Source organism: Vicugna pacos, chromosome 10 (genome assembly GCF_048564905.1).
Source record: "Vicugna pacos chromosome 10, VicPac4, whole genome shotgun sequence".
Taxonomy (NCBI): Eukaryota; Metazoa; Chordata; class Mammalia; order Artiodactyla; family Camelidae; genus Vicugna; species Vicugna pacos.
The window spans coordinates 32525372-32549923 of record NC_132996.1 but is presented as its reverse complement, the minus strand read 5'-3'; the positions used below and the strand labels follow the sequence as shown (position 1 = coordinate 32549923).

General features: G+C 42.5%; 1 protein-coding gene and 1 non-coding gene across 6 annotated transcripts; both read left to right on the top strand.

Moving 5' to 3' along the window:
• Positions 1 to 1113: 1113 nt before the first annotated feature.
• On the top strand, positions 1114 to 23363 carry NRIP3 (nuclear receptor interacting protein 3). Of its 5 annotated transcripts, XM_072969470.1 has the most exons (9): positions 4286 to 4328; positions 5008 to 5032; positions 12944 to 12981; positions 16255 to 16416; positions 16914 to 16996; positions 18834 to 18973; positions 19825 to 19877; positions 19992 to 20086; positions 20386 to 23363. In XM_072969470.1, exons 3-9 carry the CDS (start codon positions 12952 to 12954, stop codon positions 20399 to 20401), a joined length of 579 nt encoding a protein of 192 aa, XP_072825571.1. In that variant the 5' UTR covers positions 4286 to 4328; positions 5008 to 5032; positions 12944 to 12951; the 3' UTR covers positions 20402 to 23363. The 5 variants fall into 5 exon arrangements, with proteins under 5 accessions (XP_015094058.2, XP_031537082.1, XP_006203572.1 ...); XM_015238572.3 differs by lacking the exons at positions 4286 to 4328; positions 5008 to 5032; positions 12944 to 12981 and adding exons at positions 1114 to 1622; positions 2062 to 2222 and having other exon boundaries at positions 16276 to 16416; XM_031681222.2 differs by lacking the exons at positions 4286 to 4328; positions 5008 to 5032; positions 12944 to 12981 and adding exons at positions 1114 to 1622; positions 2062 to 2222.
• Positions 19229 to 19393, top strand: LOC116282126 (U1 spliceosomal RNA). Its single transcript, XR_004191599.1, has one exon. It is a non-coding gene; the product is annotated as a U1 spliceosomal RNA (small nuclear RNA).
• Positions 23364 to 24552: the final 1189 nt, after the last annotated feature.

Sequence of the window (24552 nt, the reverse complement as noted above, 5' to 3'; positions counted from 1 at the left end):
ATTTGTCTTCCCACAGGAGTATGTGAGCTCTGAATCTAGGGCAAGTGCTGAAGGCGGGAATAGAGGAAAAGAAGCAGGTTCACAAGGTCAAACCCAGCCCTTCCATATTGGGAAGTCCAGGACAGGTTCTTGGGGCAGACAATCTAGGTTTAAAATCCCAGCTGTACCATTTGCTTTCCTCAGACAAGACCTAAACTTCTGCTATACTTATATGAGTATTTACTGAGTGACTTTTCTGTTCTAGGGATTCAATGGTAAGCAAAAAATGGACTTAACAGTTAGCGAAAGAGATAAATATTAGCCAAACAACCAATAACAACCCCACCATTACCATAAAAAAGGGGGAAGAATGTCCAGGAGAGACGCATAGTTTATAATTAGGGAGAACTCACCCCCTCTGAGAGGTCAGAGAAGGCTTTCCTAAAAAAAACATAGTGGAACTGAGGTCTGTTTACTGCACAGGGTAGGAGGGGGCATTCCCTACGGTGGGAATAGAATATTCAAAGGTAGGCCATTTGGCAAGAGGTAGTATGGCTCCTCCAAGGAACTGGAAGAAGGCTCAGGAGGCTGCGTTACAGAGTGGAGATGCAGGTGGGGGGCAGACCAGAGAGAAATGTGGGTCTTTATCTTACGAGTAATAGGAAGCCTGTTGAGGTGCTCTAAGCAGGGAGGGGAGATGATCATACTTGTAGTTTGAAAAGATTACTCTGGCAGCAGCGAACAATGGATTGGAAGGAAACCAAGGCACATTTAGGAGACTAGTTAGGAGGGCTAAGATATTTGCCTGTGAAACGGAAATAATGATAATACTATCTCATAAGCTGTTGCCAGGATTCATTGAGAAAGTGCATCTTAAATATTTATTCCAGTACCTGGCACATAGTAAAGGCTAAGTAAATGTTGGCATTTTTACTTTTGTTGGTTCTCTTCAGGCAGCAGAGTTTTCTGTGCCATGCCTGCTCCTCTGAGGTGGGGTGGGTTAGGATGGTGGTGGTTTCTAGAGTGGAAACGCAGTTTGTATGTCACAACGTCAAGGCCAGCACCCAGGATGCCTGAAGGCCCTATTAGAATGGCTTAGGGGTATGGAAGATTCACGAAGAAAACCAGGTTCCAACTGCTCTCGGAAGCAAGCTGAAGAGACGGGTGAAAGACCCTCCTGACTGTAAGCCTGAGTGTTGGCTGAGGAAAACTTTTCTGCCAGGTGTCCCGGGGAGCAGGTGTAGGGCTCGCACTCAAGTGCAGTCGCGCGGGGGCGGGACCCGCGCCGCTCCTCAGCCCCAGGTTGACCCGCAGGCATCCGGCAGGCCCTGCTTCCCCGGTCGGATGCGCGGGTACCGGGAGGAGGGAGGGTCCCGGAAGGCCGACTCGGACCGGCCCGCAGGGGCTGCCCCCTCCCCAGTCACGTGGCCTGGTGGGTGGGGACCGATCTGAAGTTGGAGAAATCCGGAGGGATCCCAACTTTGGAGTGCTCCGCCCGTCCTCCCGGGCCCGGGCGTTGGGCGCTGGGGTTCCAGGAGGCGTGCGGAGGTGGGAATTGGTGAAGACGAACAGCAGCACGGACGCCGGGACTCCGGGCATGGCCCAGCTGTCGGTGGTCCCGGGGTCGGCCACGGGGTCAACAGGTGAGTGGGGACCAAGAGGCCGCGGCGGCTGGCGTGGGAGTGGCTGCTCTGGCATTGGGCGCCCCCCACACTTCATCTCGTCCAGGGGACGCGGGACACCCACAACGGGAAGGGTTGGTAGGGTAAAGCGGCCGCGGTGGACCCTTGGCTCTCTGAGTCAGTCCCACTGCCGCCACCCTTGCTTGCCCGCTGTGCCCAGGCAGCGGCGCGGCGACGAGATGGGCAGCGTATGGGGAGAAGACGCGCGCGGGTTGGGGGGCGCTGTGCAGGCCCCGCCCTCCGCGCACGCACTGGCTGCTCCCCGTGACGTCACGCTCGGCTATAAAAGCTGCGGCGCGCGGCCCTCGCGGCGCTGGTGGAGCTCGAGGCTGAGGGTGGTGGGGGAGCGAGGAGCCACGGGGACGCTGGGCCGCGGGCGCCTCAGCGATGTTTTACTCAGGGCTCCTCACCGAGGGTGGCCGCAAGGAGACGGACATGAGGGAGGCGGCGTCTCTGCGGCAGCAGCGCCGAATGAAGCAGGCGGTGCAGTTCATTCACAAGGACTCTGCCGACCTGCTACCCTTGGACGGTCTCAAGAAGCTGGGCTCGTCCAAGGACACGGTGAGCCCCCGCCGCCGCGCCCGTCTCAGGGTCCCCGGGCAGGGCGGCCCGTCACCTTCGCGCCGTGAGTTCTCCCGGGGCCCGCCCATGGCCGCTTTCACTGAGTCACCGGCCCGGCCCCCGCCGGCGGCCGGCCGCTATCTGCTGTCTTGCTGTTGCTGTTTCGGATCCCCCTCCATCCAGCATCCCTCTGCTTCAGTTTCTCTCGAGATTCCGTCGTAGCTTTTCCAGCGCGCTCCCTTAAGCTCAGTCCCTTCCCTTCATGTCTCTCCTCTGTAGTAGAAGAGACCCCTGCCGTCTTGCCCGCAGGTCCCCTTCCCTTCCCGTTATTCGCAATACCGAATTTGATTGCGTGGGGCTTGAGCCTCGCAGCCAGGATAGCTCCCCCTGCCTCCCAAGCTGCTTGGCGGGTCCCGTGACCCAGACAGAGGTGACTCCTAATGGGTGTGAGAAGGAGAGAACGAAGTGGGCAGAGGGCTTTCTCGGCAGTCACTGTATCCAAATCCAGATGACTTTTGTTGAATCCATTTCCCCTCTTTGCAAAATCTACTTCTCCGTTTGATTTTGGTCTTATCTACCTTTGACCTTCCAACGGGAGTGGGGAGAGAGAAAAAGGTTTCCTGAGCCCCAAACCTTTTGTCATCATTCCCCTTTCCTCCTATTCTACCCCCAAAGAATGGACAGAGGGAGGAAGCCAGGCTGTTCCATTACCCAGACCAGGTAATGGAGCTGGGGCTGGCGCAGTCTTTTTTCTAGCAGGATTGTTCTTGGCATGAAGAAGGAGAAACTCCAGGACTGGAGGTCTGAGTTCAAAGACCATACTATCCTCTGTCTATAGGAGGACTCCTATAGGGGCCTAAGGATTAGTAGTTTAAAGAACTGTATCTGACTCTTATCCTTAAGTCACTGTACTGGTGCTGGACTAGATTGATGTTTAGCTTTGTAGTTTTGTCTGGAATTTTCTTGTAGTTTAACTATTTTTTTTTGAATTTCACAATCACTTTATTCATCTAGGCAATAATTTATGAAGCATGAATTAAGTGTCTCTTACATGAAGTAGATGCTCTGTATAATTTTTCCAATATTTTCTGAGCTTTTGGAATGTTTAATTTGTCAGGGAAGAGGGGTGTCAGCCTAGATCCCTGAAATTGTCATTTCCAGCCACAGGATGACTATGGAGGGCAGAGCGTCTGAATCCTCTTTTTTTTTTTTTAAAAAAAAACAATTATAATGACACACAGATACCAAGATCAGATTTGCCCTCCCCTTTTGTGATATAGAATTGTTTTTAGTTATTTACGTGCAAAGGATGTCTGTTCAGTTATCCTGCTCTGTTTTTAAAAAGGTATTTTACCTTCACAAGCCACAGGATAGTTAATCTGATTCATGTCAACTCAGAGTGGCGAGTGACTGAAATGTATTCCTAGAAAAGAGGTAACTGTCTTTCTTCCCTCCTTTCACTTTACAACAGTCTAGATTCATTAAGCAAATTGGGTCCAAGTCTTCTTACCTTCAGGCCAAAATAATCCTGGTTCCTGGAAGCCTCAGGAAGCAATAAAGAGGAATGGACAAAGAAGTAAAATGTGGACTGTTTTTCTTCCTTTCATGCCAGATTTAACATGATTGACATTTGGTTATCGTAGGACATCGAGGAGTTTCCTAGCCCTGCAGAACTGCCTCTACAATCTTCTGCCTGGCATTCTTTACGCTGCTTCATCCTGCGTAGGAAGAATTCCATCTGCTTTTCTGACTCCAGTCTGTCTCAGTTGAGCCACACAGGAACTGATAGTGTAGAACATAGGCAATAGGCTGGAAGGAAGAAGTGTCCTCAAGACTCAGGTTATTGCCTGATGGTCCTGATGTGACACACAGCAGTTTACTGTGAGACACCTTCACCCCCTACTGCCATGGAGTTGATGTCCCTCTCTCACTGTTCTCACACCTCTGATGTGCAAGTGATTGCACAGAAGAGGAAACGGGTCACAGATGCCAAGGCAGACTGAGATAGGGGTGGGAAAGCTGTGAGTGCTAGGTTGAGGCAGCATGCTTAAGCTCTCTGGGAACACATGCTGCTGCCTCAGGACCATCTTAGAAATACCCTTAGAAGTACTGTATCAGTTCACTTTATGGGTACATCAGGTAGTATAGACCAGTGTTGACTCAGTGTTCTCTCTCCGAAGTGAAATTTTGAGGATACCAAAATTGATTGTGTGGGTCTATAGTACAAACTCAATAGAAGAGAGACCAGAAAAGGGAAGGGATGGCCCCAGAGGGAGATGGGGGGAAATAATAAATTAGTTTTCATTGATTCTGGGGTTTATGCCGGTGAGAAGATTGTGGATTATTTTCCTTATACTGGTGACCTATATTGGAATTATAGTGCTGAGTTTTCTGAATTATCTACCTTTACCATGCTGTTTCTGTAATGTTTACTATTTGAATCCAGCCTGCCAACTTTTTTTGGATTGGCAAAGAGCATCTGTAAGCAGTCAAACGTGGGTTTGTTCTCTTGGCTTCAGGGAAGTGCCTTTGTCCTATTCCTGTTTGTGTGTAGTTGGCTGCTACAAAGTCTGCTGTGGAAATTAATCTTGTTCTTATGTCTGGCTCTCTTATTTTGTTTGTCCTTTCATCTTGTGCTGTTTTTTCCTGTGTTAGATTAAGAACCAAAATCAGAGATATGAATGAGTAACTTTTTATTTATTGTTATTTTTCAAGTATTGAAGCTAGAGAAAAAAAACCACTCAAGAGTTTTGCCTATTCTAATTTCTTTTGTTTTAACTACCAGGTTCATAAATGTTCTTCTCATTGAGGTAAGGACTTTTTGATTTTAAAAGCAGTCATGTCATGGGATAATATACTATCTTTCCTATATGATAGTATTACTGACCATCAGGCTATATCCTTACTTATCCAGCAATAGAGAGTTTTACTTTCCTATTTATTGATTTTTGCTTATTGCCAAATGCTTTAGCAAAACTCACTAGAATTAGGAGAAGGCTGCGGGAAGAATGGTGGGACATAGCAAAGCCAACTGACCATGAAATGACTAGCCCTATAATCTGAGCATCTGATCAGACTCTCTGTCAGTGAGTAAAGCCCTGGGTGGTACCCTACAGATTAGTTATTCATAATGCTACAAGACATCCATAATGCTATAGATTTTGGACCAGTGAACTTTGGAGTCTTAGAAGTGGAGCATGAAATACCAATAAAACATCAGAATCTGGTACAAGCTGAAGATTTACAGAGCCATGATCAAATCCTAATTATAGCAAATACTGTTTGAATATTTGCTGTGTTCAGGGCACAGTGCTAGGTGCTAGGACCACAAAGAAGAAGACTGAAAAGTTTCCTTGTACAAGGAGTTTATAGATTAGAGGGGAGGACAGGACAGATTAATTTATTACCCACATATTTATTGAACACTTATTACATGTCAGGCATAATCTAGGTATTGAAGATAACAATAATGAACAAAAATGGAGTAACTGCTCTCATGGAACTTGCATTCATGTGGGAGGAGAAGACAGAAAATAAATCAAGTAAATACGTAATATATCAGGTTGTAATCAGTGCTATGGGGAAAATAAACCAGGGTAAGGGAATGGGGAGTGTAATGGCCAGGGTAGAGTGGATTAGAGCCTTGCTATTTCATATAGCGTTGTCAGGGAAGGCCTCTCTGATAAGATTACATTTTAGATGAGAGAGCGCAATATCTTGGGGAAGAATGTACTAGGCAGAAGGTTCTAACAGCAGGTGCAAAGGCCTGAATTGTCAATGTGCTTGATGTGACTGAAGAACTGTAAGAAAGCCATTGTGGCCAGAGCAAAGTGAGCAGCAGGGTGGTGATGGGAGATAACCTCAGAGAGAGATAGTGGGAGGCCAGACTACTAAGGGCCTTATAGATCATTGTACAGATATTTGACTTTTAATCTGATATGGGAAACCGGAGAAAACTTTATGCTAAGGGGTGAAATGACATGGCTTATTTTATAAAGCAGACTACTGTGTGGATTAGGCCATAGAGGGCAAGAGTAGAAGCAGGGAGACTGATCAGCAAGCTGTCATACGCTAATCTAGGTGACAGATGATGGTGGCTCAGAGCAGTGTGCTAGCAGTGAAAGGGGCAAGAAGAGATCAGACTCTGGGTTGTTTTGAAGACAGAGCTGACAAGTTTAGTTGATAGATTGGATTAAGGGTCTGAAAGAAAGAGTAGTCAAGAATGTCCTCAAGGTTTTTTGACCTAGCAATTGGAAGAATAAAGTTGTCATTTGCTAAAATGGGTAAGAGTACAGAAAGAGCAGGTTAGGGATAAGGACTAAGAATCAGGAATTTGACTCTTGAACAAGTTAAGTTTGGGAAGTCTGTTAGTTATTCAGGTGTAGATGTTGACTGGATAGTTCCATGAGAAGATAAATAATACCACCAGGAAGTCTATGCCAGTTACCAGATGTTAGTCAATAAGCTCTAGAGGAGTTCAGTGGAAGATGTAGTTACCCTGGCCTATTGTGACAATAGTGATGGAGACCAACGTCTAATTACAGTTGCATCACTCCCTGGTGAATCAGCTGACTATGAGATGATATAGGGAGGAGACTGCTTCCAGAGTGTGCCCTTATGGAACCTCAGAGGAGGAAGAACTTTACAGGTTATCTGGTCCAGTTCCCTGCCCATGTGTGAATCCTTTCTAACAAAAATGCAGCCTGCCATGGGCAGTTGAGAAACCACCATCTCAGACCAGCAGGTAGCAGTCAGGAATAAGGCTGCTCTCTTTGAAATAACATGTCTGTTGGGTCACAGGGCAAAGGCAAAGAGACAGAACACTGAAGGCTTGAGGCAGTGTGACAGGCTGCCTTAGGTAGAGCCCCATGTGATTTTAAGCAGCTGTAAACTCAAGGACAGTCTGTCTGTGTTCTTATGGTACAGAATGGGTCGTGTATTGTATACTCAGCTAGTAAACAAAGAAGAGACAGCACGGATACTAGTGCCCTTTTAGATTTCCAAGGCTAGACAGAGACGTGTGTTGGGCTTGAAGTGAGAATCAGGAGTCCATGTCCATCTACAAACTGTACGTGAGGACAAAAATGGAGCAAGATGATTTCATGCCCTTTAAGAAAAAAGGTGACTGGTAATCAGCTTCAGTTTTAAGCTGCGTGTGAGAATTTAAAATATGTATGTACACATACATATACTTATTTAACATTTGAGTGCTTACTCTACAACTGACACAGTGTTAAATGCTTCATATGAGCCATCTCATTTCATCCTCACAAAAGCCCTGCAAGGAACTTCTTAACTTGAACTCAGCTCTGTCTGACTCCAGGTATATATTTTTTAAAGAGTACTCTACATGAAGGATTGGCAAATGTTTTCTGTAAAGTACCCGATAGTAAATGTTTTTGGCTTCGCAGGCCAATCTCTGTCTAAACTACTCAGCTCTGCTGTTGTAACGCAGAGCATTACATAGATAGTAACTGAATGGGGTTGATTGTGTTCAAAATAAGCAGGCAGCAAGTTGGGTTTGGCTTATGGGCTGTATTTGCTGACCCCTGTTTCTAAGTGGTTCTAGTTGTGGTTCTGTTGCTAGCTAGAAACCTTGCGTTTCTCCTCTGAGAATAAATGCTACAAAGAAGGCAGACTTCTGTCATTTCTTCTGTTTTCTAGTCTGGTCCATTCTGTGCACCACAGAAATCCATTATCTTGCTTTTGTCTGGATTCAGTGCAGTATAGGTAAAGGTATTGAGAAGGTGGCCTTAAAATTTCTTGCTCAAATCATGATTCTGTGATATCCTGCAGTATACCCTGTTTCCTCTCACCTTACTTTCCTTCCCACTCTACAGCCTAGCTAGAAGAGATATTTAATCAGACTGGGTGCCAGATTGAGGAATCTCAGCTGTTTCTACCCAGAATACAGTCCCCACAGTGCCCATTTCCTTCAGAAGCTCCTGATGGTGATAAAGCCAGTACATTTGAGCTTGCCAGCTGTGGATTTAAATATCTAAACCGTGGGTAGGGTTTAGCAGCCACATTGCAAGAATGCTAAAGAGCCAGGGGCTGCTTAGATTAGTAGTTGCCTTGTTGAGCTAAAGCATAAAGCATAATCCATGTCAGGAAGATAACTTGATAACTGTGTTCAAAAGGCCACCAGAGTACCTGCAGCACCTGTCCAGCTAAGTACTGCTGTGGATCTTGAGTGACATCTGGAAAGTAGAAGATAGATCTTGGAAAGCCTGTTATTTCCTTCAATAAGCATAAAAATAAACCACTTGGACAAATTTACAAAGCAACAATCAAGGAGTAGAAATGAAGTAATACAAACTATGCAATGTATGAGTACTGAAGGGATTCTGAAAGAAAGAACTAGATGATGTTAATCAAGAAAGACTTTTTGAAGAGGTAAAGGTAGAGATTTGTTCATTCAGTAGTATGTCAAGAGCTGGGGATATAGCTGTGATTAAGACAGTCAAGATCTTTGCCCTTGTGAAATTAACACTACTAGGGGGAGTGAAATAAGAACTAAATGAACAAAATAATTCTGGATTTATAATTACTATAAAATAAATAATGGGATATGTTAGTAACTAAAGATGTAGAGTACCTATTTTAAATAGTATGGTCAGGGAAGATGTTTCTGAGGAAGTAACATTTGAGCTGAGACCTGAAAGATGAAAGCAAGCTAACTATTTGAAGTATTAGGGGAGAACATTTCAGGCAGAGGGAATGGTAGGTCAGAGGCATTAGAATGGGGAAGAATTTTTGAGCAAGGAGGTGTGGATGAATAAAGGGGAGAGTAGTGTGTTTATGGTATGTATGTGGAGGTTGGAGAGATGGACAGGAACCAGATGATGAAGAGCCCTATGGACCATGCATGGTAGGAAGTTTGAATTTTGTCTGAAGGACAAGGGGAAGCCATTGAAGGGCTTTGAGTAAGGGGATGTATTATTTCACTTATATTATTAAAAGCTCACTCTGATTGCTGTGTAGAGAATGGATTGGAGAAGAGTGAAGGAAGAGGCAGAAGACAAATTAGGAGGCGCTGTAATACAGATAAGAGTTGATGGTGACTTGTATTAGATTGCAGGTGCTAAAGATGGGGAGAAGTAGATCGAATTTATTGAATACTGTACAGAAAGTGAATGGTTGTATGGGTACAGAATGATTGTAAATGTATCAGTTGTTTACCCTCGTGATCATGCAGCTAACTGGGAGCTGCAGTTGGCTGCCACTGCCCAGCATCATGAGAGAGTAGTGTGCTGCATATCACTAGCCCAGGAAAAGATTAAAATTCAAAGCACAGTTTCTGCTGCATGTGTATTACTTTCACATCATCATAAAGTCAAAAAAATCTTAAGTTGAACCATTGTAAATTGGGGACTATCTTTAGTTGGGATGGAAGGTTAGGAAAAGAATCAAGAGTGGTGGGTGTGTAATGGTGCTGTCTTACCAAGTTGGTGGAAAGGGAGTAATCCAGAATGTTAAAATGGAACAGGACTTTGGAGCTCAGATCGCTGTTATTACTGATGAAGAAAGTGAGACTGAGTGAGTGCTTAGAGAGATTTGTGATTTCCCCAAGGTAGTATGTCTCAGGTGGCCATTTTCTACAGTAGAAATCCTTCATGTAGGAATAAAGATAAGATTGGGAAGGAGGATGAGTTAGTGGAAGATCATATATGCTAAATTAAGTACTTTGTGTTTGATACAGCTGGCAAGAGAACCACTGTAGGGGAAGGAGACCATGAACATAGTGTTTTAGGAGATTATTTGAACTTAGCAGTAATAGCAGAAGTGGAGAGGAAACTATGGGGTGTTAAAAATGCAGAATTTCATTCATCAAAATGGAGAATATGGAAGAAAGTACAAGTCTTATGGGAAAGATCAGAGGGATAAGTTAAGTTTGAAAGTGCCTGTGAGGTCTCTAAGTGGAGAAGTTCAAAGTGATGGTTAGTTCTGTGGGTCTAAAACTCAGAAATGAGGGCAGGGCATAAGATAGAGTCTTCATCATAAAGGTAGTAAGTTCCACAATGAATGTAGATAAGATTGCCCTAAAAGGATTTATAGAGTGAGAAAGGGACTGAAGATAGAGTAATGAGGAACACTAACATTTAGGAAATGAGCAGAGGCAAAGGAACTAATAAATGAGACAGATGCAGAATAGACAGAAAAGTGGTTTTAGAAGCTAGTAGATGAGTTTCAAGGAAGATAGAACATTGAGTTTATTGAAGCATTGTTTCTAATGGCAAACATGTAGAAATAATCTAGATGTCCATTAGTAGTTAAGTAAATTGAAGTATGTTTGTACCACAGACTTGTGTGTCTGTAGAGGATGTGCTGTTTTAAAATGCAGAAAGTAGGGCAGATGTAAGCAAATAGGTGCAAAAGTGGTCGGTTACAGAGTAACCTGGCATTCCATCTGCCTGTTACATTGTTGGTGTGTGCGTGTGCATGTGCACACATGTACACACACTTTAGTTTTTGCACAACTTGGCAGACACTGTTAGCCATTTTCAGCCTTTTTCTATCTGCCTGACTCTTCTATGGAGATTAGGAAAGCTAAATTCACCCAAGCTGCAGCTGTAAGTGGCCATGTGAATTCTGAACAAGAAGATATAGGCAGAAGACTGCTCAGGGAACTTGTGGGAGAACTTGTGCTTTCCTGATAAAAAAAAGAATAGCTAGCACAGTGTCCCTTCCTCCTTCCTCATTCCTTGAATGTGGATGTAATACCTGGAGCTGGGGCACCCATCATGTGGCTATGGGGGAATATTCAAGAGAATTATAGAAACAGCCCTGAAATTGTTAAGCTGCTAAATTAATGCCAGCAGCTACCTACATCCATTCTTCTTCATATGTGAGAAAATAATACACCTTCATCTAAACCACCGTAAGTTGTCTTTTCTTGTGGCTGAATGCTTTCCTAATGTATGGGGTATATTTTTTAAATTTAATTTTTATCAAAAAATGTATATAATTTAAAATTTTTTTAAAAACTTAAACTGTTCCTTAATTCTCTTATACTTCCCTATCATGTCCCCTTCTACTATGCTAGTATTATAATATGTTAATAACAGTTAAATAGCTGTTTTGGATCAAATCAGCATATACTGCTTACGTGGTTGTACTATATTCCTATTATTCACAGCCGAGTCAAATAATGTACTATAATTATGTCTCCTTTCTCATACAAATACTTATTTTTATCAAAATTAATAATTGCCTAGTTTTTCTTCTTTATTTAATTTTCTATGTAAAATTTAAATCTCCAAGTACCTTAAAACTATAGGTGATCTAGCAGGGTCTTTTTTTCTTCCCTTGGAGACATCCTTCCTGGAGTGCTCTATCCTACCATTTCATTTTGGACTGGTTGCTCTCAAGGCCCACTACACAACCAATATCCTGGACTTTTCCTTCAATACTATTCTCAGAATTTCCTTTGTTTCTATTCTCTGTTGGATCCTTTATTTCTTGGATCCTATGCTTTTTTCTTTGTTGTTTTCCCTTGCTTTGGTGGAGCATATCCTTCAATGTGATACATAGGAAATCACTTTCCTGAGTCTTTGTTGATAGCTTGGCGAGGTTTAGAAATTCTGTGCTGTCTGCTTTTCTAAAAGTATTATTCCATTGTCTTTTAGCTTCCATTATTACCATTGGTTAGTCCTGTACAATTCTGTTCCTAATCCTTTGTATTTGAATCATCTTTTTCTTTTTGAAAGCTTTTGGAATCTTTGTCATCCATGATATTCCAAAAATTCTTAGTGATGTGAAATTTTGGTGTGAATCTTTTATCTCTCAGTATTCAAGGCTCCATGTGAGCCTTTCAATCTTTAAACTCCTATCCTTTAATTCCGGCACAATATGGCACTCCACACTCATCTTTAGCTGTTCAAGAAATCTCTTCTAAGCCTAGCCAAATTATCAACCAGCCAATCTTTTGATTTACTCTTACAAAAAGAGTAAACTTTTGGCATTCTTCCCAGTTGTCTGGGTCAAGTAGGAGTCTTTTCTTCTTTATTTAATTTTCTATGTAAAATTTAAATACTAATCTAATCTCTTTAAAATTTAAATACTAATACTAATCTCTTTCCAACCCTAATCATATCCTCCAACTGTAAAGGTTCTAATACCTCTAACTCCTCAGTTTTTTCAGGGTTTTAGTTTGAGTAGGAAAACTGCTTTTACAGCTAGACCCCCAAGTATAAATAGTTCAAATATAACAGTTTATTTTTTCTTAAGTAGTGGTTCTAGTGTAAAGGTCAATAAGACAGCCCTCTTCCATGTAGTCATTTAGGAGCACAGGCTGACAGTGGCTTTTCTGTCTTTAACATGTGACCTCCAGGAAGATTACTGTAGGGGTCATCTCCATTCTAGACAGTCAGAAGAAGAAAAGAATGTGGAGGAGGGTACACAGGAAGAGCTTTACAGGCCAGGTCTAGAAGTGGTGTGTGTTACTTCTGCCCACATTGTGTTTAACAAACTCAGTCATATGGCCTTGCCTAACCACAGGGAAGGCTGAGCAATCCCACACCTGGGCATACATCCAGAGTGAACTCTAATTCAGAAAGACACATGTACCCCAATGTTCATAGCAGCACTATATACAATAGCCAAGACATGGAATCGACCTAGATGTCCACTGACAGATGACTGGATAAAGAAGTTGTGGTATATTTATACAATGAAATACTACTCTGCCATAAAAAAGAATAAAATAATGCCATTTGCAGCAACATGGATGGACCTGGAGATCATCATTCTAAGTAAAGTAAGCCAGAAAGAGAAAGAAAAATACCATGTGATATCATTTATATGTGGACTCTAAAAAAGAAAGACACAAATGAACTTGTTTACAAAATGGAAACAGGCTCATAGACACAGAAAACAAACTTATGGTTACTGGGGGGAAAGGTTGGGAAAGGATAAATTGAGAGTTTGAGATTTGCAGATACTAACTACTATATATAAAATAAAAAACAAGTTTACTGTGTAGCAAAAGATATTCAATATCTTGTAGGTAACCTGCAATGAAAAAGAATATGAAAATGAACGTATGTATGTATATGTATGACTAAAATATTATGCTGTACACCAGAGATTGATGCAAGACTGTAAACTGACTATACTCCAATTATTAAAAAAAATTTAACTGTAATAAAAATGAAGAAAAAAAAAACCAAAAACAAGAAGGCCAGGAAACATAATCTAGGTGTCTGCCCAGAAAGACGAGGAGATCATGGATTTTAATTAGCAGCTGGTAGTCTCTGCCACTCCAGTGTTCCATGAAGTAGAATAATGTGAAACACTTAGCTTTCTCTAGTCTACATCAGTTAGTAGTTGTTGGTCTGCTTTTTAGATTCTGAAATTTTGTCACCATCTCTTTTGTTGTTGTTGTTGACTTTACTGTTTTCTTTGTTCTTGTAGGTTTAGACCTTTCTTATTCCTTGGCTTTCATTTTAGTGAAATTTTGGTTGGGTGCAGAGGTACATTTGCAGTTACAGTGTCATTTAAAACATGAGGGCATGATTAAATGACCATGGAGAAGCATCTCTGAGGTTCATGTGAGTTTATTGGCTGTGAATTTTCAACTTCTGAACTATGCCATGAATACTTTTAGTTATGGAAATGACTAAAGAGAATTATATGTGCTGACATAGGAAAATACCTTTCATATATTAAACAAAAATAGAAAAATTTAGAAGGGTGTTATAATATGATCATATTTTTATTTATATTTGTAAATTTTGGAGGGATATACTCCTAAATTTAATGGTTGTTATTTGTAGGGGGAGCTGAGAAGGATTGAGAGGTTGGGGAGGCTTTCCCTTTTAATTTTATATACTTAAGTGATATTAGAATATTTTACATTGAGCATGTACTATATTTAACCTTTTTTGGTAACTAAATAAAAGAATAAATAAAGGAATAGTCAGCAGGGTCAAATGTCCTAGAGAGGTCAGGTAAAGTGAAGACTGGAAAATGTCTACCAGATTTGGAAAGTAGGAGATCATTATTGGTGTTGTGGGACCAGAAGTGATTTCAGTGAAGAAGATATAAGATATCAAGAAATATATGTAGTGATTTTGGCTTTTTTAAAGACCATTTAACACAACATTGTAAAATGATTATAAATCAATAAAAAATGTTAAAAAAAAAATAAAGACAATTTAAGACAAGGGCTGATTAAAGGAGGATGAAGAGTTCAGGAGGCAGGGTCTGAGGTTTTGTGGAGGCGTCTTCTCCCCAAAATATGAGAATTTTGAGAATATGTACAGTCTGTGGAGAAAGGGCCTGGTAGGAAAATTCAGAAGAGAGATGACTTCAAGGAAAATGATTTCAGAATTTTCCTCATTTCCTTCATTTGTCTGGTGATGGTAGACTCCTCTCAGGATTAAGAGTAACCAGGAAAATAGTGTTCAGCAAGACCAATAAAGAAGGAAAGCCTCAAACTTTAGGTTAAGAGGGCTCTGTTTAGATGGCCTTTGAAGTCCCTTCCATTCTCTGCAAATCAAAGTTATCTAAGTCTGCCCTCCTAAGTACAGATTTTACAGAAACAAACACCCTGCTGTAGTATGAATCCAGGCTTATTAGTGAGAGAGAGAAGAATGAAGGATTGCTGTTTCTTTTGCAAAGCAAAGCATTCTTCCAGTGTCAAATCAGGAAATCTGACAGAGTTAGCACTTCCTCTAATTCCTTACCAAGTTAAGAACCTTTTATTTTCTTTTAAGTGCCTCTCTCTCCTTTTCCCAAGGATGCTAATTTAGAACTGCCTTGCCAAAAATCGGGATATTTTGGGAATCTATTTCTTCTCCTCACCAGGGATATAGTGAGTCATGGCTCTGACTCCATTCTTCCTCAGGAATCTGTAAGATGGTGGAAAATGAATTTTCTCCAGTTTTACCCGCTTCCCAGGGAAGGTTCTAGGCACCTAGGAGTGACCCTCTTCCCCCTAGAATTGGAATGCCATCTGGTATGTGTCACATAGAAACTTGGAGTTAGACTCTGTCCTTTTGAGGGATTTTAAATATTATTGTAAACTGGAAATAAGATGCTTGTGCATAGAAGTTTCTCAGGTCAAATAACCTCTTTTCAAGAGGTAGCTTATACTTTCTGGAGGCCACTTTGGGTAGAAACAGTAGAGTGTGGATATACCTGCCCTAGGAACTCTCCTGAAGCTCTATCAGAGAGCAGACTTGAATTCACATTCCTCATCCTGCTTCCTAACATTAGGTATCCTGGCACAGATATAAGGTCTAATTAAGTCCCCAGCTTCCAGGTCACTCAATCTCTGCCCCTTTTGTACTCCACTTTTGGCCCATTGAAGAGACGGGAAATGGATGGCAAGCATGTGGCAGGAGGAGGCATATGCTCCTTGAGGTCCAGAGGATAACAGTAAGGATGATTCCTGTGGGTTCTGCCAGGTTCTAAAGTATGTCTCCTAAAAGGGTTGTTCAGCAGGTATGAATTCCTGTCTTCCTACCTCATCCACCCCGTGGATGACTCAGCCCACAGGAGAGCCAGGTCACCAAGACATATGCACAGTAAGACTGTGAGGGAGTGAAACTTGAAATAGAGGTCATGCAGAATGCAGAACTTCTGAAAACCAGTGCTAGGTAGGTTTCTTCAGCTTGTGAGAATGAGCTGCCCTTTCTGTAAATCACTTGGAAAGATACACTTATTCCACAAAGACTAAGGCCACTTGCCTCTTGAAATGCCTTCATAAAGGGAGGGAAGGCAGCAAGCCCAGGCAGTCCAAATCACAAGGGTCCCTCAGTTCTCTTTAGCCATACTCTATTGGCCCTGCCCACACTGCCCTCTGTTCCCCATTGCTCCTTCATTCACTCAGGGCAGCCTGCTGCAAACTGGTTCATAGTATCTGCTCTGACAATACCAATGAAGTCTCTACTTAAAGGAAGAATAAATAAGCAGAGAATGTATAGCTCAGTTATGTGAGGCTCCTTCACCTCTGTGGCATCTGGGGGACAATGAGAGAAGGGGGAAATGGCTGTCACTAAGAAGCCTCTGCTTTCTGTTCCTCAAGCAACCTCATAACATTCTGCAGAGACGCCTCATGGAAACCAACCTGTCTAAGCTTCGAAGCAGTCGTGTCCCTTGGGCCTCCAAGACCAACAAACTCAACCAGGCCAAGTCTGAGGGGCTAAAGAAGTCTGAGGATGATGACCTGATTTTGGTTTCTTGCCAGGTAATGTTCTGAGAACAGCTTTTCAAGGGTTTTCTGGAGAGTAGGATTTGGGCCCATTATGATCCCAATAATGAAGGCCTCACCTCCAAACTGTGTAGAAAATGGGTCTTATCATGGAATTCATAAATGAATTTTAAGAGGGGACTCCATGCAACACGTATGCAATATTTTCTATGCATGTGCATCTTTATGGGGAAAAGGACCAAATGTTTCATCAGATTTGCAAAGTGGCATGTGATACACACACAGAGTTAAGAGCTACTTGACATATAGAATAAAACGCCCAAGGCCCTTTGGGATCCTCTGTCAGCTCTAGATTCAGCAGGAAAAAGAACCCCTCAAAGGGGTAAAGAACCCCTCAGCAGTGGGTAAAGATGGGATGCTACCATCCCATAATTGTGAGGATGCTCTCCAACCCTGCCTTTCATATGACATCTGCAGCTTGCTTCCCTTGTAAGTCTCTGGCTTCTGTTAAACAGTATGTTTCCTCTCCACAGTGTGCTGGAAAGGATGTGAAAGCCTTGGTTGACACCGGCTGTCAATATAATCTCATCTCTTCAGCCTGTGTGGACAGGCTGGGGTAAGTAGCCACTTGTGCTGGAAGTCAGATGTTAATGCACTCTTGGTTTGAATCTGTTTTGAGGTGCAGGCTTTCTATTAACTCCTGCCAATAAATTTTGAGAAAAGACCTTTGGGCTCTGGAACGAGAGCATGTGAAATCCTTGGTTCATTGTGTGCCATGTCCTGATCCTGATTTGTTCCCTGCCCAGGCAACAGAGTAGAAGGAGCTACCTTGTTGGTATGTATACCCCAGAGAAGTAAAAGCAGGAATGTGGTTGGCCTTAGATTCCTCGAGGTCCATCAGGAGGCCACATGCCTATCCTAAGAAGATTCAGTCGGAATGTGGAATAGATCTGCTGTTGCTGCTGGGCCTGAACCATCACAGGGGTGATTAGTGCCTTTCCTTTCAGCAAAGAATATGTAAAATCAGATCTTACTGCTGCCCCTGCTGGGGACTGGGTGTGAGGCAGACACCTCACATATAGAATATCTTCACTTCTCTAATAGCTGGAATTGGGTTCTCCCTCTTTTTCAGAGAAAGCCATTTTGTATCTTTCCTCCTTTTCACTCAATATGTAATTTTATTTCCTTTCTTTTTCCTTCTTTTTCTTCCAAAGTACCTGATGGGCTCCGAGGTCTAGCCCAGAATTGGGAGGATCAGTCCAATATTCTTTTCCACTTCGCTAGCCCTAAGTATAACAGATCATTTTCCAGCCCAAATCTCTTTATTGAAACAACACTAGGGTAGATATAATGGCCTATTTTAAGCCACTACAAGAAATCCATATTTTTAAGCAGGGTTTACATAAGTCTTGATTTGTATAACCCATGACATCTGCCACATGATCTGTTCCGTCTCATTTCTACCTTCTCAGCCCTCACTACCACTGTGACTCTTTCAAGCATTGCTATTTAGGATGGTGGGGTTGACCAGGACACAAGTGCTCCTGTGGGAAGAATTCTGAGCTTTTTTATGTGGTGGAGAGATGAGAGATAGTGCAACATGATGATTCCAGAAAGGCTAATAATGTCCTGGTGCATAATTAGGCAGCAGACTGCCATGATTCCAGAGGAATTAATAACCATCTGTAAAACTGCAATTATTTTTCTTTTGGATGGGGTATAACACCAAAGGAGAGGAAATGGAGTAAAGCAGAAGTATTGGCACAGAAAGTCCATAATTAAGTATTTATCTACCAACCCATAATAGCTTGGGTGCTGGCTGTTCCAATCAGCTTACATAACTGTGTGAAACCTTGGTGCTGTTCTTTCTCCTACACAGACAAGTTAAAGTATGTAGGGCTCTCTCCACAATATTCCTTGCTGATATCAATATCAGTGCACTTAACAAACAGATATTTGCCTCCACTAACCTTATAGCCTGACTAACTGGTGAGAATAGACTGAAATAGACAAAGAGAAAATTAGACATTGAACAAAGCATCTTCTAAAATTAGGATTAACCTGTCCTCTCTGAGCTCTGTTACCCACAGATGGGTAAAAGGATATGTTAACTAAATTGCCTTGCACATAGGTGGGGATCTTGGGATGCAGAACAGGATTCTCTGGGTGTGTCAACTCTCATCTTTCACCAATGCAGATACTAACATAGCTTTTTGAGAATAGGAGCTGAATCTTTAGTTTTTCACATCCCCTGGCATATTTAGGCCAAAGTGCTGAAACAAGAAGTGTAGGTTAGCTTGTGTGTGTGTATGTGTGTTTGTGTGTGTGTGTATGTATGTAAATAAACCCAGGAAATCCCTGGAAAATTCCAGCTGTGGGTCAGAAGGTAGGCATTGCCAGATTCTACCAGAAACCTCTGCCAAGGGGATTCTGGTGTTTCTTCTCTGGTACAGACTCAAGGAGCATGTCAAATCTCATAAGCATGAAGGAGAGAAGCTTTCTCTACCCCGGCATCTCAAAGTAGTGGGCCAGATTGAGCACCTAGTGATCACACTGGGCTCCCTCCGCCTAGACTGTCCAGCAGCTGTGGTTGGTGAGTAGAACTGGGGACTGGACCTATGGACCCCTAAGGTAAACCCTCTCCCTCCTTCCACCAAAGCCTCATGTGATCTCATGCCTGTAAATGTTGACTTCTTCAAAATCCCAGGTTTCCACTTTTTTGTACTATAAATCTTGTCCCAGTTTTTGCCTTCCAAAGTACCAGATTGGCTCTGAGCTACATTCAAGACGTATTGAGAATCACTCAGAAAAAGGAGTGTGTAACTCATGATTTAAAAATTCAAGGGATATACTTACCTGGTAGGGGAAATACCATGATCACGAGGGTGGTTTTCCCAGGGCGAGGCTTATCCATTGTACTCCGGATGTGCTGACCCCTGCGATTTCCCCAAATGTGGGAAACTCGACTGCATAATTTGAACACAGTGGGGGACTGTGTTCGTGCTTTCCTCTGTTTAAAAAAAAAAATTCAAAGGATAAGAAAACAAACATTTCTGTGTGCCAGTAAAAATGGCCCCTTTCCATGGGCTAGTTGGAGGTAGAGGGCAAGATCCTTTTACTCCTTTGCCATAAATCTCTTGATAATTTCCCACCACCTGTACTTTCTGTCATGTACTCTATTCAAGTCTACTCTAAGTTCCTGATTTTTGTCCAAAGGCCTTTGTCCTTTAGAGTTAAAAACACCTGGGGTTGAATCTTGACTCGCTCACATTTTAACTATAATCATCTGGGGAGATTACTTAATATAATAAGTGCTCAACAGATGTTTGATGGATGGGTGGATGGATGGATTGATGGATGGATGGAAGGAAGGAAAGTTGGATAGAACCTAAGGCTGACTTCTAAACCAACATGAAAATGGTTGAATCTTATCTTTTTTATTAGAGGACAATGAGAAAAACTTGTCCCTTGGTCTCCAGACTCTCCGATCCCTGAAGGTAGGACTGTTTTACCTTCCCATTGGTATTTCTTCTCTGAGGTAGGGGTCCTCTTACATGGAGACCCCATAGTGAGATCATTAACAGTGACCAGTGATTCGCCTTTGTTTTCAGTGCATCATAAACTTGGATAAGCACCGGCTGATCATGGGGAAGACAGACAAGGAAGAAATCCCTTTTGTGGAGACAGTTTCCTTGAATGAAGACAAGTGAGTACCCGAATGGGTCAGGTCAAGTCAAATCCATTTGTCATTAAGCAGAGGGGTTCTTGCACAGGATATTAAGTTGTGTACTGCCTTTGACCTTCAATAATACCACAGGTACACCCTTCCCCATCCCCAGAGTTCACAATCCCATGAAACTCTCTAGCCCACATTTCAGAATGAGCAATGATGATACTGCATAGAGTGGTGGGGAAAATGAATAGCTTTTAAACTAAAATTGTGCTTGCCTTCAGCCTGATTTCTCTGACTTTGGTATCATTTCTTCTATTTCTTTTTCATTTCAGCACTTCAGAAGCATAACTACAGCCTGCAGCATGTCTGCACGTATGCATACACACCAGGTTGACAGATTGAGAAAACTGGGTTTGAACCAAATGCCGTAGCAACTTGCTGTGGACCAAGTCCTTCCCTCTAATAGAAGCTGCAGGGGCTCCCTCCCACCCAGACCTCTCTAGACTTTAGCCTGTGCTTAGAGATCTTGTCTGGTCTTAGCCATTGTTTTTTACTCCTTTGATCACTTAATTTATAGACCTTTTTGACACTGCCAGGTCTCACTTGTGGCCTATTTCTCTGCTTCTTCCAGGAATTTACTTTTATTAGTCAAGTATAGGGGCTGCCAGGTTCTATTTCTCCATAGGTGTACTTGCTTCTTTTCCTATAGCTAAAATGTATGATAAACAGGAACCTGACTTTACCTCCCTTCAGCTGTTTCAAAGGGATGCAGGATACTTATGTCTCAGAATTAGAATTTCTTCTAATTTATTCTTTGATTTCTGAAGTGTGAATTGATCTGGAAGAGTCCAGAGAGATCATCTAGTCCAACCCTTTCATTTAAAGGTCCAGAGAGGCAAGTGAACTGTCTAAGCCCATATACCAAGTCAGTGACAGAAGGGACCTAGAACTTAGACCTGACAAGCCAAGGCCATGTTCATTCTCCCATGCGGCTCCATTTGTCTTCAAGCCTTGAGAGGAGGGTGAAGAGGAGGGTTCGTAAACAGGTTAGGGAAAGGATATGCTTCGGGGATGAATGCTAGGAGGATCTGGGTGCTAAGCCCACTAAAAGTCCCCTGACCCAAACTGTCATATTTAGGCGTTTATCTTGGTGCCTAAAAGCCATGGGTATCAAGATAAATGAGATGGTCTCTCACCTTGAACTTCTTGGAGGGAAGGAGGAAGGAGGAACCACAGACAGAAGAACATTAACCAGTCTCTGAGATGAAATTGAAGGCTTCAGTAAATAATCTAAGCATTCTTGTCAGATACTGATACCCCCAAAATCCAGTCAGTATTTCTGCCTAGCTGGTTATTTGTCTGCTTCGGACCCAAGTAGCTGGGAACAGAAGTAGGGAAAGAAGATGAAAAAAACCCAGAGCAGGTCCAAAAGAGAAGGGTAGAATTAGTTGGTGGGAAGGTCTACTTAGGGAATCCTTTCTGGGATGGAGGTCAGGAATGAAACTTTCTGGTTGGGAATTGAGGGTTGGGAAACTCTAAAGCTCTGTTCTGGTACAATAAAAGAAGCAGGGCAGGAGCTGGCAGTGGTAAGGACAACTTTTTCTGACTCCCCAATATTTCCTGACCCCTCTCAAAGAGTTGGAGGTCACAGGTGTTTCCTAAAGCCTTTCTGTTGGAGTGTCAGTTTGGGCACATAGATACCTGTAATGGAATCTTCGCTTCAATTTAGTCAGAGATGTGCTCAGAGAAGTCAGAAAAATCGCCAGCTGTGCATTTCCCTTTAAGAGATTCCCAAGTTGGCCTTTGGAGTTCCTTGAGTATTTAATGATCCTGCTTCAAACTTTGCCAGGTCTCATCATCAGTCTTGTCTAGTGTTCAGCTACTGTCCCTTCCAAACAGTTCTTTGGAATTCTGAATGTTTTTAGCTTTACAGAAGCTCCCTAAAGACTGGGAACTTGATGACCCCTATTTGAACAGCTAGGAAGCCATAGTGCAGCCAGCTGTCACTGGGTCACCCCCCAGGCCCCTTCTTACCAGCCTCTCTAGAGAAAACAAGATGGAAAACTAAGCACAGCCACCACAGGGGAGGCCACATCTGAGCTCAGCAGAGGTGATCCCACGTTACCAGCCTTCCATGCCCCCTCAAACTACCCCCCTTTTCTTACATAGGGGTCACCTGCACCTTTCTGTTGAGGTCTCGCCCCTCTCCTCCCTTACCTATCATGGTACCACTTTGGCCTGCTTCTTATCCTAGGGCTGAGTTGAAATACTTTTCTTCTTCCTTCCCTAGTTGAAAGTTCCACTCTGAGCCTTGAGTCTTGGCCACAAGTGAGGCTTGTTGGAAGTTCTTTGGCCTAGTGGATCCTTATTTGGCTTCCCTGTGGACCAAGTGAGGCCAGGAATTCTCAGGTGCTAGAAAGATGCCTTTGAGTTCAGGATTATATATATGGAGTTAGGTATGATCAGATGGCCATTAGTGATCTTTCTGGCCTCTGAGAATCAGTCAGTGATTTTCCAATTTTGGAATAGAGACACTTGGGACCATCTGAGCTTAGGATATCAGAGTCTCACTCAATGCAGTCAAATCATTTGAATTCAATAACCAAATAATTGTGCTTTAAACCTCAGGCTTGATAGAGGTACCTAAAATGTCTGAAGATAATTATGGGAAGCATCGAGCTTCATTAATGTTTAAATGCTGCCAAGTTGATTTCTCTGATAGCTCATATCTCCTCGATATTCATGAGGAAGCACTGGGTCTACTTTTCTGGGGCTGGCTAGATAAGCAGGTAAGGTCAGTTCTTCCCAGAATCCTAGAAAATTCTCTGTGGCACCTCTGATTGAGAGTGTGGGAAGAGAGTGTCTACCCAGGTCACAGTTCTGAAAACAGACAGTAGCAAGAAGTAACCCTATAGACCTGTACCCATCTCCTTCCTTTTTAGATATCTGTCTCAAATACAAGCAGCTTGAAAAATACTGTCTTTTCGTTTGATATTTCTATGCCTGACTTATTTGAGGAACAAATGTTTTCTGACTTTTCTATTTCCTTGCCCTGCACAGACACCACCTGGTAAGATTTTCTATTCCTTAGCTCAAAGTGTCTATAGATGGATTGCCTAGTATGTCAGTTGCCCTCACTCTTGCGTAATAGAAATATCTTTCCAGGCTGGGCACGTGGAGGAGATGAACTGGATTCCTCCCTCCTTCTGTTACCAGGCCTCTGCATTGGCACTTTATCTGCTCAGTGTTTCTGGCTGTGTTGGGTGTATTTGTGAGACTAATGTAACAATAAAGTGAAATCTTCCCTCTGTGTGCTCGTCTGACAGAGTCTCTATGTCAGGGCCCCTGGAAGGCGGGGGAGCCCAGGCACAGCCTAAGTGCATCAGTGTTTCTCTCATAGGCTTTATGGTCCTCATTTCCTCCATTGCTACTAGCCCTTCGGCTCCTTCTTGCTGGCTGTGTGTCCTTGGGCAAATTAGTGAACCTCTGTGAGCTTGGCTTTGTAATCTATAAAACAGAAGTGATAATAGTACTTACTTCACAGCATCAAGTGAGATAACCCATGTGAAGTGGTTGGCATATGGTAGTCCCTCGAAGATTTAACTGTATATGAGAACAATCTTTTATTGTGGATCTGCAGTGTGTGAGAGAACATTTACTTCTCGAAATTTTATTTATATAAATGTATTTATTTAGAAAGGAAATATTTCTTTAGTTCAAGGAAATAAGAGAAGTTTGAGAAAGGGAAGGGTTGAATGAACCTCTCTAATGACATTCCACATAAATGTATTTTACTGATGATAGAAACTTTAAATTTTAAGTCTTAATATTTTTAGTATTTAAACAGTGTGGTTACTAGTCAACAGGAAACATTCTTTAGCTGTGACAGTGGTTGTCACAATCTAGAAATTATGGTTCTATCACTACTCAGATAATACTACTATTCCACCTCAAAAGGTTTTCTATCTTTTGTCCATTTATTCGAAATATAAAAAATGTAAAAAGACTTAAGCAATCAAACTCTTAAACAATGAGCAACAGAATCAAGATTCATAATCATCTTAGTAGAATGAAATCAGCAGAATTAAGTTTTAACAGAGTTAAAAAATACATCCTGACTTTCATTTTTTAAAAATCTATTGCACTTTCACTTTCACTTTCACAGTGGGGGGAGAACTTGGATAAATGGACGTTCATGTGTAGGTGTTATTGGTTGGCATTTTGTTGATTGCACGTTCTGTGTGTCGAAGTATCAAGGACTCTGTGTGTAGGTGATGTCAAATGCAAGGCGGGGGTGTGCATACAATTTGTGGAGCATCCAGAAAAGGGCAATGGTAGCCTGACTATTGTCTTCAGAGCTGCCATGTGGAAAGTGTTCTTTCTGGCATCAGAAGGCAAGCTTTTCCAATAGACGGAGGTTGAAGAGGGGCATGTCCTGACTCGGTTGGAGGGAAGCATCTGCTTTAAACCAGGGACTATACTAACTCCTGCAAAGAAGG

What these genes read in the sequence shown, in the direction of transcription:
- NRIP3 (XM_031681222.2), top strand. Translation starts at nt 1,577, where the DNA reads ATGGCCCAGCTGTCGGTGGTCCCGGGGTCGGCCACGGGGTCAACAG. An exon ending in CTGTCCAGCAGCTGTGGTTG is followed by an intron (nt 18,974 to 19,824) that starts GTGAGTAGAACT and finishes CTTTTTTATTAG; the next exon opens with AGGACAATGAGAAAAACTTG. An exon ending in AGACTCTCCGATCCCTGAAG is followed by an intron (nt 19,878 to 19,991) that starts GTAGGACTGTTT and finishes CTTTGTTTTCAG; the next exon opens with TGCATCATAAACTTGGATAA.